Below are 17,034 nucleotides of genomic sequence, written 5' to 3'. Positions count from 1 at the left end.
GTCGGTACGGTGTTATATAAGCCGTGCTTCTACACAGACGCCTCCTATCTCGGGGTGCAGACTTTATTCCCCGCACCTCGGCGAAGCACTGCGGCGGGTGAGCGCGATCATCATCATCACCACATTTTTTAAAATTCGGTTGTATACCGTAGGATTAAAAGGGCACAAAACATTTTTATCTAACATGAACTATGTCTTCTTCCAGATTGGAATGCATAGGGGTCGATACTGGGGTTATTTTACTGACACTGTATCTCATGTCATGCACGCGCTAAAGATTCTATTTTGTATACAAGTATTTCATGTTTTATCAGATTTAATTAGATGACTTTCGCTGAGCATGATTATAATGCATTAATGGTGCTGTCACCCGTCCGACTGCAGGCAGGATGTCAGAGCTCCATTCTGCACACGTTTTAAACAACCACGTCTTCGACCCAGATCTACTAACGGTGATCCTGGTCTTCTCAGTCCTGGCCACTGCTTTCCTTCTTATCGCACCTGGGATACGGGGAAAGTTGGTAAGTAATACGCTGTGATTCACATTGTCAGAAAGCGTTGTCGAATATTTAAGTACATACGGTGATGACTTGATTTTATAAATGAATATAGGCCTGTTGAAAATGTGTGGTTATCCTTACGACTTACAGGGCTTTATGAAGGTCGATCATTTGCATCGTTGACTGCATCTTGCTCGCTCTAATATCCCGTCCTATTTACGTTTCAGAGGCTTGTCTGGATGAGCAGAATAATTCTTAGTTTATTCATAGGCGCGGTGATAATTGGTAAGTTGCAACGAATTTAAAATGTTTTCCCCCTAAAATGTTAAATATCCAATGCATAGCCCGACTTGCGTTGTCTCTCTCTGAATAAAGCGACATAATCGGTTGACGTGACGCTGCAGACGGTCCCGGAGGCCGCGGAGGGGCGGGTCGCGCCCCGAGCCCGGACTTGTTATCAGCAAACTCAGAGAACATTAGAAAATGCCGTGAATAACATGAACATGCATTCCTCACCACCATTTAAAGTTAATAGTCTAGTTCATGGTATTGGTACACGGGATGTCCCATATTTTCGTACACATTGTTTCATACATACATTAGATCAGCAGTTCCCAACAGGCGGATCGAAATACAATTTAATCCGGACGGCGATCGATCCCCGCTCGGCAAATTTAATCGTGGATTCCCTTATTTCAGATTGAAAACAGTAACCATAATAGTCCTATCTGTTGAGTCCGATACGTCACAATTACTTTGGTTAATAACTTATCTCACACAGTTACAGTTTTAAGGCTCGTGATTATATTAATATAGGGCCAGTGGCATGTGAGTGTTGTACTAAGCAACGAATGAGAAAAGCCTTAATAATCGATCTTTGCCTCGCACCATCTATCTTGTTCTTTGCTTTTGTGCAGCGGTGCAGTTTTCCCGGGACTGGGCCTCCGCGGGGGTGGAAGCTGACGTCACCTACAAGTCATTCAGTAGCGCCTTAGTGCGCGCGGAGCTCGGGCTGCACGTGGGGCTGTCGGGGGTCAACGTCACCCTCAGAGGTGCGAGCTGCGTCCCACCTGTTTGCCAACAGAAATATTTTATAAGCGTTTTACATTGAATTAATAGAGCATATTTTAATACAATCATTTTAAGGCCCGTGCTGCAACATCAGATTTATGATTCGGTAATATGAGCGCAATTGTTTATTGTCAGGCAGTGGTGGTATTCTTATTAAGCCTGGTAATTATAATAATACAATGATCTAAAGATGAGATGAAGAAGCTGTAAACCGACCAAATAACTGCCAGTTCAATTAAATTACTAGCACTCTATAAGCTTACATCTTACTTATGGCTAAGGAAAAAAAATCAAAACAAATGATTTCCAATTAGCTATGAGAGCTTTCTGTGCAGACGTGTCTCATGGGCCCAGTGCCGTCAGTACAGGAAACCCAGTGGTGCAGCGGAACGAAACCATCAACTACAACGAGGCGTTTCACTGGACGGACAACTTAGAGCAGGACTACGCTGAGGCACTGGAAAGGGGCCTACCCAGTCCCATCCTCTATGTCGCTGACAAGTTCAGGCCCGGCAGTCCCTCTGGTCTTCACTACCAGCACCGATTCGCTGGCCGATATGCTTCTGCCACCATGTGGTAAGGCGTTGTTAAAACAATTATCCTGATAAGCACCCGTGTTGTTATTATTAAATATGCCGTCACATTAGTTATTAAAAATATCGACTGATGAAATACCTTAAATAAAAGCATAACTGCATCTCTTAAACCGGGAGTTTGAACAAAACGCAGATTCGAAAGCGTTCGCCTTGCTGTCATCTGGCTCCTGTAGTCGTGGAGGCCGCAGAGACTCGCTTGTCAGCCTCTCTTTCGCATGCAGTACGGAGACTCCGCATGGTCCTGTTATGCCTCCGCAGGACGGCCTTCTGCTGCTGGCTGCTGGCCAACATCCTGTTTTCCATGCCCGTGCTGCTCTACGCAGGCTGCGTGACGGTGACCGCGGGACTCTTCATGTTTCTGTCGCTGGCCTCGTTCGCTGCCACGCGGAGCCTGCCAGCGTGCCTTTTCGCCGTGGGCTCGGCCTCTTTCCAGACCCGCCTTGGCTGCTCCTTCTGGCTGGTCCTGGGCACAGGTACGATCCGCCTGTGACCACGTCAGACCGACAGGGGAGCAGGACATCTGAGGGCAACTGTGCGAAGAGTTTTGGTAGCACCCAAAGCCCAGATTTTTCACACTGCTCCAGCTGGGGTATCCTGTATGTTAGCTGGATTCCTGAGGTGTGTAGTTTGTGTCTGAGGTGCAAAACATCTGCAGGTCTCTTTATACACGGCTCATGTACTGATTAAATATGATGGCTTGTGAAGAGCAGGTGTCCTTGCACTTGGGCAGGTGTTCTGTGCACTGTTGTTGGAGTCCTGGTGGTGATTCTGGACTGCATGTTGCCCAAAAAAATGAGTAAGGTCTTCAGTGTGGCCGTGGATGACGGCGAGGAAGAGAGGGACGCAATCTCTGGGGCAGGCGGATACCTCAACAAGACCTTCCTCAGGTCCTCACCCCCGCTGGAGATCCTCTCCTTCACTGTAAGTTTAGCTAAATCCAGCAGAAAGTCCGAAATGAAACTGGTAAAATCAGACGGATTTGTTAGATAATTAAGGTGTGGTGTTAATGCTTACCTGACTGATCACTACTGAGAATAACACTACTGACGGAACAAAGCTTTCTGCCTCGGAGTCCTGGTAGAAGCCCATCTGGGCTGGGGCTCAGTACCATTTAGGAATGTCAGACTATTCCATCGCCGAGCAGGTCAGGGGGGGATATGAAGCCTCTGAGCCTGATACGGAAATATATGAAAGCAAAACAAGGAGAAAATGCCATCTGTGATGTAACAGATAGCGCTGTGTTTTACCCAGGGCAGCGAGAGAACGTGGGAGGCAGTCAAACCCTTCATCTAAGACTTCATGGAGAGTAAGTGAATGATTACTGCTGTTCCCTTTTGTATCTGTGCACGTCAAAAATGTCCATTAAACCACCCTATTTGAAAAATGTTATTTCCCCCTCCCCTCAGGTCAAAGGTTGTCAAAGCAAGTGTGTTTCAGAAACCAGAGGAGTGAACAAATAAGAAAGAAAATCTTCATTTGGGCTGGTTCAACAACTCAGGCTATATGAACATGAATGTAAATAAAGTGTATATATGTATTTCTGCTGTGTTATGGGGAAAAAACTAGCAGACATTAAAAAGATAGTAATGAATGAGTCACATACATGTGTATACACACTTACACATTTCCTCTGTCCATTTAATGAATCCTGTATACATAAAAACCAATACAGCACTGTAACATACACCGATACTTACAAAGTGAGTAGTTGACAGCCCCCACACATATACCCCTCAGCACACGGCATGTCTTTAGTCCAAATGCAGTTCCAGCAGTAACGCACACAGCGTGCAGCGCTCCCAGCACACGGCATGGAGATCAGCCACCTGGCACCTAGCTTAAAGATCCGCTGGGTTTTCCACCCAGCACCAAAACGCGGGAGATGGCAAGGAGGCGACCGGCTTCTCGGCTCGAAGGGAAGCATGTTTATTATGTCACTGTTCCAGGAGGACGTCGGCGGCATGCAAACGGATAAAGCGTCACGCTGGCCAGGTCCCGGTCTCCCTTTGGGGAGATCGTGATACATTTAGAAAGCAGGTCTGAGCAGTGAGGCTTCCAGCTTCACAGTGAAGCTTCAGTCAGTATCACCAGAGCCCTGCTGAGCAGGATGAAGACGTGAAGGAGACGGAGAGGACGGAGGCGGACTCCCCTGCGGGCGCGGTCCTAGACACGCTCTACGATCGGCTCACGTGGATGACACAGCTAGCTAGACTTTAATCACAGTACATACAGTCCACCCAAAACAAACCTACGATGAACAGTGCGGGGCTTGTGTCTCAGAAGAAAAAAAAAAAAACGATGTTCATATCGTCATACAAAGTTTAGATTTATCATTTATGATTCGATTTCAGTTTGGCCGTTGGACTTTTAAACCCGGAGTTGCAACTTGGAGAACAATCCAATCTCATAAGTTCTGCTTACATACAGTCATTAAAAAAGCCCTATTTTTTTCACTTTTGACTTGATATCCAGAAAAGCTCCCAGCTGTGGTCCAGAGCCCTGGGCGCCGTCACGGCACTTCCTGGCTTTGCCGTGTGGTCGTACGTCCCGCACCCAGACCCCAACCTTCAGTCCCCACTGCACTGAAGGCACGTGTCAGCCTTTCCTGCACATCACTGTCGTCATGACAACTTCAGTCACCTAACAGTAATTTCTCTCAATGTTTTCCTCAAACCATTGCAGTGATTTTGCGACTATCGGCCAATTCGTACCTTTGCCCGAAGGCACCATATTCATCAGGTCCCCAGACCAATCTGTCCCTCTTTCCTCTCACACTGGAGATAAAAAAAAATCTTAAAGACTTCAGACAGTACAAGTCATACATTTTGCCTTTCCCACAAAAAAATCCACTGGGTGAAAAAGGGGAATATCTGTATTTACAGAGGAAAAGAGGAGAAATAAACTATAATATATACAGTATATAACAAATACATACCCATGTGCATATAAAAAATAATGTGTTCAGTCACATTTCCCAAATGGTCTTATTGCACATGAATCCCACAAACCAACAGCACAATTAACAGATCACATCTATGTCAACTGGGGAAAATGTCGCCTGTTTCATGTTCCGCCACACGGAGTCGTCAGTGTAGGGTGTCACATTTTAAAGGGCATGAAATGGAAAAACAAACTAAATCGCCAGAGATGGGGGTGTTGGCGCCCCCTGGTGGTTATGTGTGCAGCATCAGCTTGCTTTACAGGAGGAGTAATCTGCAGGTGCTTGTGGCTCATATAGTGAAGGACATAAGGTCCTAGATGTACATGGGGGTGTCCTGGCCGGTGAGCAGGCGGAACATGGCAGCCGGCATGGTCTTCATGTGAATCTGGCGGGGAGACAGGGACAGATATCAGGCTTGAGGATTTCGCTCCTCGTATAATCAGCCAAACTGCCCTAGCTACACACAGTAGATGGAGGAACTCTAGGAGCATGTTGGTTGCTTGAACCCCTAAAAGAAATGGGGCTCCTATTCAGCGGTAGAACTTAAGAATTCTTACTACTAGCCAATGGGGCTGGTCTAGTAAAAAATGTAGTCTGACCTGCAATTCTTTAACTAGCCGACGGCCGAATGTACTTGCCCTCCGTCTAAAAGCCTGGCCTGGGTGAGCTTAATTCCCAGCCCTGCTCTTACACCTGAGAAATTTAAAAAAGTTACGCATCCGCCTATTGGCTGACTAAAGGAGGACTGTACTTTCCTAGCCTAACTGCAGTGGCCTGGTCACATGACTGCGATGACCCTCACATGTGACTCTCACCTCACCCACGGAGTTGGACAAGGCCTGGACGATCTTCTCATGGGCGGTGGCCACTGCGCTCTGCCCGTTGATCTCGATGATGCGGTGTCCAACGCGGACTCCACCCCGCTCTGCGATGCCACCTCTCATCAGACTGCAGATCTGTGGTGGAGATGGGGGGGGGGGGGGGGGTGGTGGTCAGTGTCCGTTTTATTCATTATGCTGTATTTTTTGGAGTTATTTTGGAGTAATAAACCTGAAAACTACATTCTTTGAAGCAGGGAGGGTCCAGCCTACAGTGCATACACCTATGTATACCCTAATGCTTCGGGTTAAATGTTAGAAATTAGATTTACAAAGAACACCAGTTGCACAAAGACAAACTTTAACTCATTTTACTTCAAAGGAAAAATAAGGTTACCACATGCTAAACGCTGAAAGCACTTAAAAGCTTTTATCTTTTACGTGAACAGAGGAAGATACAAATATATATTACAAGTCATTACACCGACGTTCCCTTTCCAAACACCAAATAGCATAAAGGAAAGATCTTTGAAATCTTGACTTGCATGTCTAGTTTTTATTACAGATCGACCACACGGGGGCGCTTAACATTGAAATTCTATCTTATGGGATGTGGGCTGCTTCTGCAAACTCACGATGCCGTTCTGCACACTGAAGCCGAGCTGGTACTTGAGGTCAGGCCTCTTGATGAGCACTGTGGTGACCGGCGGGCAGCTCACGATGTTCAGCTTCACCTGTGTCTGATTCTTTAAACCCTAATCCAGCAGAAGGTGTAAAAAAAAAAAAAAATATATGAACAGTAACGGGAAGTTGGGCCAAACATCTGACATGGTCTTAGGAACCAGTGACGACCTTCACAGGTCATTCAGTCCAGCCTCAATCAAGAATTGTAATCAGCTGACAGTGAATTATCAGGTTCCATCCACATTGCTATTTGGGTGCATAGGCAAAATTAATTAGCATTAGCATGAAGCTAATCAGGTGCACGGAGTCTGCTCAATTTCCTGCAGTCTCGATAGAAACCCATTGGTCTGTCTTGTGTGTCTGTGGGAATGGCAGTGCTTTTGTTAGGTGACGGCCATTTGAAAAGGTCCCAGGATCAAGAACTGGAAGACCAGGCTTTATGCCTGTGAAACATCAACATTAAGTAAGAACGCGATGGAGCACCAAGCAGCGCCGCACCTTGATGATGCTCTGGCAGGTGGCGAGCGGCAGGCCCACCAGACTGGTCTTGTTAACGGACATGATCTGGTCGCCGATGCTGAGCTTGCCGGAGCGGGCGGCCGGGCCGCCGTTCATCATGTTGGCCAGGATGACGGTGGGCAGGATCGAGCCCCAGCCTGATTCCACGATCACCACGCCCAGGATCTCACCCTTCTGCTTCTCCAACTCCAGCTGGGCGGGTGGGGGGATTAAAGAGGAGAGAGAGAGAGACTGGAGGTGATTGTCCCAGGGGGTACGGGGAGGACAGACTGGTAGAACATAAGACCAAGAGGAAGACTGAGCAAGAAGGAGAAGACAATGAGATGAGAGAAGGTTTGGGGGGCAGGATGAGGGAGAGGAAGGGTCCCCAGGGTAAGAACGAAGAAAGCCATGCTCTCCCTGCAACAGGACTGCAAAGGGGAGCTGCCCCCGGCCCCATCTACACCCTCAGCATCTCACACAGTCACCCAGGAGCTGCTGGAGCAGATAAACAATCCCACACCGCCCACCACACAGCTAATGACATCTGAGGACCACTGCCAATCAAACTGATCAGCCGAATGTCTGGGCAGGAGTTTCCATGAGACCTTGAGACTCTGGGGTTCACAGTCTGTTACAGCCGCACTGCTCAGATGGAGCTTTATTTCGGCACAGCACGGCCGACGCCAGCAGGCAGTCAGAAACAGAGTCCTGCCAATGCCGGGGAGTGAGCAGACGAGGAGGGGTGTGGGGCACACCTCTTTGCAGTTCTCAGAGTTGGAGAAGTGGATGAGGTCGTCGTTGTACATCTCCTGTGTGTTGATGATGTCGCTGTACTCCTTCTGGCTCAGGTCCTCAGGGTTGATGCCATTGGCCCGCAGGAACTCCTGGTAGGCCACACTGAACGCCTGTCCGATGGACTGCGCAATGAGCTGTGCCTGGGGGCGGGGAGAGATGAGTGGGAGGGGTTAGCGCTGAGCCCGGGAGACGGTGTGGTGCAGGGCTGCACAAGCCGGCGGAAACTGCACGCTACGGCCACGCGGATATACCGAAACACACCGAACGCACAGCCGCAGAAATATGTGTGTGGCAGGTGACACACAGATCAGACAGGCCAAGGCAACACTGAGGGCTCTAAGTCTCAACAAGTAGAGCATCACACTAACAATGACTTGTGGGTTCAAATCCCAGACAGTGTGCATAAATTACCCTGCACTGTAAGTCGCTTTTGATAAAAGCATCTGATAAATGAGTAAATCCAATGAAATGAACATAACCTCCATAACCCGGTAATTCAGACACCATTCACAGACAGTGATTCCCTCTTAATTAAAGTGCAGCCTGAGCCCAAGAGCATAACGTGAGAAAAGCGGGTTGTACTGACGTCCTCCGACTCAAAGACGTGGCAGACCATCTTGTACTGCTTCTTGGCATCGCCAGTGCCCGGCGCGGCCTCCGATCGGCTCTGTGAGGTGCGCCGCCGTGCCATGAGCACCACGATGCTGCCGATGTCAGCGATGTAGGAGATGGTGCGCAGTGCATTGTCCATCATGGTCTCCTGGGTGACGGAGGGCACAGGATCCGTCATCCAGCTCCCATAACGGTCTAGCTGTCGTAAAGTCTGCTTAGCTCTGTCCTTCATTATTTTTTATCTCTTTATACTCAACATATTACCTTGCAACGTCTGCATACTGAAATGGCATCCATCCACCCATACATGCATCTCTCCATCCATCCATCCACCCATCCATGCATCTCTCCATCCATCCATCCACCCATCCATGCATCTCTCCATCCATCCATCCACCCATCCATGCATCTCTCCATCCATCCATCCACCCACCCATCCATAGAGAGTGTGGGTCAAAGAAAAATAGCTCTGGGAAAAAAACATAATGCATTTGAACATCTTGCCCAAAATATTTCACGTTTGATCAGACCAAGAGAATCAAATCTCCATGATTTCCATAAGCAAGCCGCTGATAGGGACATACCACTGGGGATACCCCTCCCCCCCATGTCTCTCTCACCTGTGTGTCAGCATTGATCACTTTGATTCTCTGTGTGGAAATAAACAGATCCACTTCCGTCAGGGTGCTGTGCCCGTCTCCCTCCGGACTCTACAAGGAGAGAGACAGAATTATCTGACTATGCACAATACTTTTTTCATATAAAAATGGGCAAATTAAAACATGCTCTGAATATCGCAACAAAATGCAATAAAATGCAGTCAAATAAATCATTATTCTGTAAACCACACGAAATGTATCCATCCTTTACCATCCAGCCATTCCAAACGAAATCCCTCCCTGCTATGCAATACATAGCTGACAAACTGTAACGCCCTTAAAGGAGCAGCATCCTTTCACCAAAAATCAATGCAGACCAAACATACACACCTCAGGCTCCTATATAACAATACAGTTGTATTTATAATGAAGGTTCATCATCGCCAAAATCACACGTGTGGCATCGCAGCTGTCCTTTACTCTGCCATACTGGCCCACGCCACCCCCCGGGGTCTGATATCCAACCAAACTCCAGCCAAACAGTAAGAGAAATGACGTCCTCCTCCCTCTGCCTTTCGGGCTGCCCAGGTGAATCTGGCCTCTCCGCACTGCCTCCAGCAGCACTCTGTTGCAGCACCTGGATAACAGCCTGGCAGGAGCGGCGTTCACGGGCCCACAGGGCCTCGGCGTCACCTGTTGGTCCCCAGCAGCCCCTTTCACAGGAAGCGAGTGGGGCGGCTACATTAGGCTGATCGATGACTAAGTTACACTCCACTTCCTCTGACAGGCCTGCAGAGGTCTACTGGTTGAACCCATTAAATATTCCCTCCGTGAGTCAGTGATTCTGAGCTCTGCCGCGTAAAGACTGACATGCCAGCCTGTGGGCTTGGGGGCCACATGGCAAAGACTCCTGGGACTGCAGCACAAGCCACTTCCCCGGACAATATGGATTATATCTGAACCACCTGAATGCGAACCCATGAGAGCATTGAGGGCTAAACGGGGGGGGGGTTAGAGTTAGGGCAGGGGGCACACAGCGACAATGGGAATGACTGCTGTGACACGTATCCGTTATATACCCGGAACAGGAAGGTCGTCCCTTCCCAGCCGAGTGTTACCACGGTGACAGAAGTGGAACTCGGGGAGCCTGAGGAGGATATAACCCACACAGAAGGTGTGCGTCATACCCGGCCATACCCAGAATCCTTAGCCAAGAGTCCTTTCCCTGGAGACAGTACTAAATATCCACCAACAAGAAGCAACAGCTTCAGAATCGGCATATAGCAGAAATAATTCTCCATAAAAAGCTCTGATGTAACCCCAAGGAAAAGAGGGTACAAATATAGACCCTCCTAAACTTTTAGACGTGACAGAACTGTCCCTGCACAGCACCTATACCATACAGCCGGGGTTAAGGAAGTACATCCATATTGTATCAGAGCAGAACTCCACACGTAACAAGACTCTTGTGCAAGTGACTGCATCACCAACAAGGCCGTTTGTTTACTGGAATGACGCCGTTGCACGTTACAAGGATTTTATCACCACTGAAGCGGATCGTCAGACAGGAAGGGCGGTGAGGGCGGACACCACCCCGAGCAGTCCCGTCCAGCCCCTCCCCCAACTGAGCAGCCTCTTAACTGAATTTCTCAGCCACGCTCTGACTGATTACGGGCAGTGGAATGGCACAGCGGAGAGAGACACGTCACCGTAGCGTGCCTCCCAAAGAGGTCTCGTGGGCGCCCCCGTGTGGCCAGCTGCAGCTCTCACAGACACATGACGCGGACAGGCTGAATTCAAGGGCAAAAAACAAAAAGGAAAATGCTGAGAGGTGCTCCGAAATGCCAGGGAGGCAGCAAAGTAATTTTACTAATATGACAGACGGTTTTTTTCCCCATTTATTTCAATGTCCGTAAGAAGCCAACCAGCTGACAGTCGTCTTAAAAGAAGTCCATTTTTAATTGCCATTTAATTTGAATGGAATGAAACTTAGACACCAAAAAAAATTCATCCAGAAAAAAATGGTTGTTTACAAAAGGCATTGTAGTAACTGCCATGATCTGCTCAGCACTCAGGAGGAAAAAGTCATTATCTGCAAAGCACTAAGGCGTTTAGTACAGTCTAATGTGTTCTCAAAAATAAAGGTAAAAATTTTATGGTGTTCCCTGCACCTGTGACAGTGCGCGTCCCCAGTGAGTCTGACAGACATATGGGTGCCATATAATTAATCATTAATTATAATAAATCACCAGCAGATAAGTGACACATACCCAGACCTGCAGACCCGACGGCCTCCTGGGCCCGCCTTACCCCGACCCGGCTGACGGCCTCCTGGGCCCGCTTTACCCCGACCCGGCTGACGGCCTCCTGGGCCCGCCTTACCCCGACCCGGCTGACGGCCTCCTGGGCCCGCCTTACCTTAACTCAGCTGACGGCCTCCTGGGCCCGCCTTACCTTAACTCAGCTGACGGCCTCCTGGGCCCGCCTTACCTTAACTCGGCTGACGGCCTCCTGGGCCCGCCTTACCTTAACTCGGCTGACGGCCTCCTGGGCCCGCCTTACCTTAACTCGGCTGACGGCCTCCTGGGCCCGCCTTACCTTAACTCGGCTGACGGCCTCCTGGGCCCGCCTTACCTTAACTCGGCTGACGGCCTCCTGGGCCCGCCTTACCTTAACTCGGCTGACGGCCTCCTGGGCCCGCCTTACCTTAACTCGGCTGACGGCCTCCTGGGCCCGCCTTACCTAGACCCGGCTGATGGCCTCCTGGGCCTGCCTTACCTTAACTCGGCTGACGGCCTCCTGGGCCCGCCTTACCTAGACCCGGCTGATGGCCTCCTGGGCCTGCCTTACCTTAACTCGGCTGACGGCCTCCTGGGCCCGCCTTACCTAGACCCGGCTGATGGCCTCCTGGGCCTGCCTTACCTTAACTCGGCTGACAGCCTCCTGGGCCCGCCTTACCTAGACCCAGCTGACGGCCTCCTGGGCCTGCCTTACCTTAACTCGGCTGACAGCCTCCTGGGCCTGCATCATGCGAACGCTCTTCGGTGGGTTCCGCTCAGACAGAAGCTGTGTGGATCCCAGGTAGTTGGCAGCAAAGATGATACCATCAATGAGGTCCTCTGGCTCGCAGGGGCCCGGGACTGCGGGACAGGGAGAGCAATGCCACACTGTCACTGCCTCAGCCATCACCTTCAGCACAGTCTGGGTCACCTGCTCAATGGGAGGAGGAAGGAGAACCTGCCAGAAGACTGCAGCCCAGGCCTCCAGCTTCCTCCTGCATAATGCCGACATGTGTGGGCCGTCTGGCCATATCTGGGCAATAGGTGCGGCACACTGGGAATACCGAGTTTGGACCAGGAACCGCTACAGACCTACAAGAACCGCCCTGTTGCGCATCTGTCAGGTTTTTTTGAACATTAAATTTAGCAGAAGCTTTTATCCAAAGCGACATACATTTTCTACATTTTAGAGTCAGCAAATCCATGGAGTTACAGGGAGTCAGGGGCCCCGCTCAGGGGCCCAGTAGTGAAGCTACATTGCCCACCCTGTCCTAACCATTGAGCCAAAAACAGCGATGACCCCAACATGATTGAAACACGCAGCCTTCTGGATCCTCACATGATGCAATCTATGACTCTTGGTTTGCAGAAGACCGTCTAGTCTCATGCAGATTCATGCTCTTGGATATTTGGTGGGGGAGCTTGCCCCCTCCCTCTGCAAGCTGCACCTTTTTCTGCAGCCTCAGAACAAGCCCCTTCCTCTGGGAGAATGATTGAGCACATCTGACAGGCTCCGTATTACGACTGAAAGCACCCTTATTGCTCATTAGTGCTTGCAAGCTGCTGCTGTCATTCACTATCCTGCTGTGTGAATTCTCCCAGGGCCCGTCGAACATGGAGAGGAGCCATCCGGCGGCCCTGGCGTGTCAAACACCGATGGCAACTGTGATCTTATCACAAAATAAAAGGCACTCCGCACCCAAGCTGGAGTCTAACATTGAAATGGGAGTACCCCCCCAGTGTGGTTTACGGGGGTACAGCCAGACATTCTGGGCCCCTGATAGAAATGTCACCTTGGGCCCCCAGAAGAAATACAGGTCCCATAAGAACTTGGAGCCCCTGTGAAGTGCTGCCCCCCCCCCCGAATCTGCCAGGTTACCAGGTGCCTCTGCTGGTTTGTTGAAAAAGCCAAAGTCCTCACTAATTTCAGGCAGATGGAGGGAGAAGGACACCGACTCACCGTCCACGAAGCTGGGGAAAGCGGCGTTCTTTCTGGTTGGCTGAAAAGCAGAAGCGCAGGTTAAAGCAGCAGGCCGGCTATAATCACACATCCCAGCAGCCACACACGCCCTTGCCCGTGTATTTCGGGTAACCCTGCCGGGCTCGACCTCCCTGCTAAAAAAAGCACAACTCACACCTCTCTCACTTGAGAGATAAGTCTTTAAAAACACAACCGCCGCCATAAACGCTGAACCCAGATGGAGGGGTAATGCAGCACTTCTCAGGCAAAGCTAACACCCTTAATAAACATGCAGAATTACAGCATAATCACGAACGGAGATTTTAACACCACTTGCATAACATCACACCCGCTATGTGTCAGGCTTGTGAGCAAATCTAACGTGTTGAATTCCTGTCGGCCTTTATGGTAGGATTCGTACAGGAGAGAGTGAGGTGTAACTTCCTCTAAGAGGGGAACGTAACGGTGGTGAATAGTAAAGATATAAACTGAAGATGCTGCCTCCTAAAATACATAGTTTAAATGTTACAAATTTCAGCACATTAGTACATACATAAAACCTTACTGTAGTACTGTATGGGTATACTGAGAAATGTGCATGTCTAAAGTATTTTCACAATGCCCACAGACATCAGAAGTGTGTCAACAAATTCTCAACCAATTTTAAAAACATTTACAACAAAGACACGACCTGTATGACCCCCAGGTCAGGAGTCAGGTTGTACATCAGACCATGAAATGGTGAGAGGAAGCCCCGCCTCCTGGGGTGAGAAGCTCCATCCGTGAGTTAATAAACCCCACCCACCAAAACAGGAAGCTCCAGCCATGGGCCAATAAACCCCACCCAATGAAATTGGAAGCTCCGTCCATGGGTTAATAAACCCCACCCATCGAAATAGGAAGCTCCCCACCCACCGAAATAGGAAGCTCCGCCCATGTATTAATAAACCCCACCCACCGAAATAAGAAGCTCCGCCCAGAGATTCTCACCTCGGGGCCGGTGCTGTTCTCTGGGGGCCTGTTCAGATCGGATCGCTGCTGACGCTGCTTGCTGGGCTGCTCTGTGCCACTAGCCACCTGTGACGGAGCAAAGACAGGCGAGATGATCCGCTGAGCAGTGGGGATGGAGATGACCTCCATGGGGCTGGGTGAAGGTTGCAACACACAGCTGCTCCACGACAACAGCCATACTGGGAGATTTTATTTATATGGTGTTTTTCTAATACTATACATAAATCTACCGGAATATGTCAGGCATTGCATACGGCTATTTTCTTAATTTTATTACTGCAGTGAGTGCCGAGTATGGGGTTGGAGGTATGAATCTGGCCTCCGTACGTGTGGAGGAGTGCCCCATTATGCCCTGTCTTTTTAGGGCATGCTCTGTGACCCTGACTCGTTGGTGGATGGATGGATTTCCTACTTATATCTGATGAAGCTACACAATGGCAGTAATTCACTTTGATGGTCACTTAAGGGCTTCAGGTTTTGGCCAATCCAGGTCCTTAACCATGACCTGCTGATCTGAGATTAGCCGAGACAGCATCAAGGGAGGCGAGCACAACATCGGTCATTTTTCATGGAAGTCTTGTTCTTGTTTGATCAGCTACTGATCATTCAGGACTGACCAAGAACCACAGAAACATCCTATCACATGGAAAAATATGCATGGTGGGGGTGGGGCTGTGCGGATCCCCGTGTTCATGACCAATCAAATGGATGATCTTTGACAACAGGAACTGTGCTCTCACTTCACTATTCTGATCCACTGGATCAAAGGGTCAGTTCACTGCCATTGAAACTTTCAGGGGGGGGGGGGACTAATTGTGCAGGTGCTAGTGAGGCGCAGCCTCTAATGTGATATTACTGCATAGCACTCAGCAAACTTCACCGGAAAATACCAAATATCAGCACTTTGTAAAAACAACGAATACAGTCAGTCCCCGGGTTACGAACATCCAACTTACGGAAAACTTGTATTTGCAAACGGACTGCCATAACACGGCTCCGTAACGCTTGTGAAAATATTACGCAGCTTCAGTGGTTCATCAGCTCGAGGTCCACTGCAACTGCAGTGCCGCATTTAGTTACTTTTATCATTTCTGTATTATTGCACATTATCTCGCATTATTTTTATTATTATTTTCCAACTCACCTTCAAATTCGGCTTGAAGACAGACTTCGTGAACGGATCTTGTTCGTACCCTGGGGACGGCCCGTACTGTGGCATAATGTCTGGACAGCATGTCCAGTAAGGTATTCAAAATTAGATAGCGATTTGTCAAGCGGGTAGGTATGGGTAGCTTGCAGTGAAATTTGCTAACCAGGTAGGGGGGGGGGTTGTTCTGAACAGCAGATTTCCGGTGTCAGGGAGCTGCTGTCAGTTTGGGTAAAAATCCTGGCACGTCAGCGTGACAGATACGCATTTCTGTGATTATACAGCCTAGTAGTTATTTCCAAAGATGTGTAGCAGGCTGGACAACATGCACTGCTGACGTTGGTCAAATGACGGACCAGGGCCGCGGTTTGAGGAAGCCACCTATAAGCAGTTATATTCTACAGGGAATATCCTTGTATCGTTCCCATGCACATGTGCACAGCACACAAAAGCTGCTGACTGGCGGACAATGACTGCCACCACAAGGCCGGTGATTATCATTACGGGCGACTGCAATCACACCGGCCGAAACGCTGAGCTCACAAAACACTGGTAGCTGGTTAACCACATAACTAGTTGCAACGATCTCTTATCTTGCTAAGAGCCACACAGACACAGACAGGGCTAATACCTTTGTATCTCAGGCTACGTCCACACTAATTTGCTAAAAAAAATAATTTACGGGGGTTTCCGAAGAAAAAGATCTGCATCCGCACTACCGTTATCACTAGCACTGAAAAAAACTTTTGCATCCAAACTGCACCACGTAAAAGACAAATGCCAGAGCTTATGACGCATATTAGTCTATATTTGGCATATGCATCAAATTTATAGTTTGTTTGTTGTTGCTCAAGCAAAATGTGCCATTTCCCAGTTCTTTGTGCAACCAAATTCTTTTATTTTAATTCATTTATTTTGACTCTGACTTGTAATAAAGTTCAGTTTGACTGTTGATTACTTGCACACAACCATATGTTTAAATGCACATGCTATTTAACAAAAGCACAATATCACAGTACCATAGTATTACAAATAAGGTTGTGTATAAAAGGAACCCTGTAGGCAATGAAAATCACAGCAACACAGTTATCAGTAAAATACATCACGGATCCAGAAATTTAGTCACTACACGTCTCACTCTCTTCCCCAGTCTCACTGCATTCTTGTCTTTCTCTAATTTTTCTGCAATATGTAGCGATCGGTAAATTCTTAATTTTCTCTGTTTGTAAACAGTATAGAAAAAACACACTGTCCTCCATGTGAAAACTAACAAAAGACATTCTTCATTCCTGTGAAGAACAACTAATCAGGAAAAGGCCATGAGCCGACCAGGAACCGATTGGAGCTCACTGATGAAGGCATAATAGAATGTTTATGTTTATCCGCTGCCACACCGGTGCATTTACAGAAAGATTAGTTGTCAGAAAGCACTGAAAGTTTTCTCCGCTTCTGGGAAAAAAAAAAGATCCGCGGTGCGCATGGAAGGCTAAACTGGAAGCAAGTTTTTACGTCATTAAATT

General features: G+C 48.6%; 2 protein-coding genes across 3 annotated transcripts in view; one reads left to right on the top strand and one right to left on the bottom strand.

Annotated features, from left to right (window-relative positions):
* The first annotated feature begins 66 nt into the window (after window positions 1–66).
* LOC125706871 (dual oxidase maturation factor 2-like) lies at window positions 67–3,740 on the top strand. The gene is made up of 9 exons (XM_048973720.1): window positions 67–97; window positions 385–521; window positions 728–785; window positions 1,418–1,552; window positions 1,940–2,147; window positions 2,426–2,640; window positions 2,898–3,088; window positions 3,419–3,473; window positions 3,574–3,740. Exons 2-8 carry the CDS (start codon window positions 390–392, stop codon window positions 3,458–3,460), a joined length of 981 nt encoding a protein of 326 aa, XP_048829677.1. The 5' UTR covers window positions 67–97; window positions 385–389; the 3' UTR covers window positions 3,461–3,473; window positions 3,574–3,740.
* A 37-nt stretch (window positions 3,741–3,777) lies between these two features.
* Window positions 3,778–17,034, bottom strand: part of LOC125706567 (amyloid-beta A4 precursor protein-binding family A member 2-like) — a 38,037-nt gene continuing 24,780 nt past the window's right edge. For both annotated transcript variants that reach the window (XM_048973302.1, XM_048973301.1), the window contains exons 3-12: window positions 14,347–14,433; window positions 13,357–13,396; window positions 12,112–12,257; window positions 9,139–9,228; window positions 8,493–8,666; window positions 7,867–8,046; window positions 7,109–7,321; window positions 6,562–6,681; window positions 5,924–6,064; window positions 3,778–5,493 (exon numbers count right to left, since the gene is read on the bottom strand). In XM_048973302.1, coding sequence (XP_048829259.1) covers window positions 5,422–5,493; window positions 5,924–6,064; window positions 6,562–6,681; window positions 7,109–7,321; window positions 7,867–8,046; window positions 8,493–8,666; window positions 9,139–9,228; window positions 12,112–12,257; window positions 13,357–13,396; window positions 14,347–14,433 — 1,263 coding nt within the window. In that variant the 3' untranslated portion in view covers window positions 3,778–5,421. The remainder of the gene's footprint in view (window positions 5,494–5,923; window positions 6,065–6,561; window positions 6,682–7,108; window positions 7,322–7,866; window positions 8,047–8,492; window positions 8,667–9,138; window positions 9,229–12,111; window positions 12,258–13,356; window positions 13,397–14,346; window positions 14,434–17,034) is intronic.

Source organism: Brienomyrus brachyistius, chromosome 13, assembly GCF_023856365.1.
Source record: "Brienomyrus brachyistius isolate T26 chromosome 13, BBRACH_0.4, whole genome shotgun sequence".
Taxonomy (NCBI): Eukaryota; Metazoa; Chordata; class Actinopteri; order Osteoglossiformes; family Mormyridae; genus Brienomyrus; species Brienomyrus brachyistius.
Note: the sequence above shows the minus strand (reverse complement) of the source record. Positions and strands in the feature narration are given on the sequence as shown.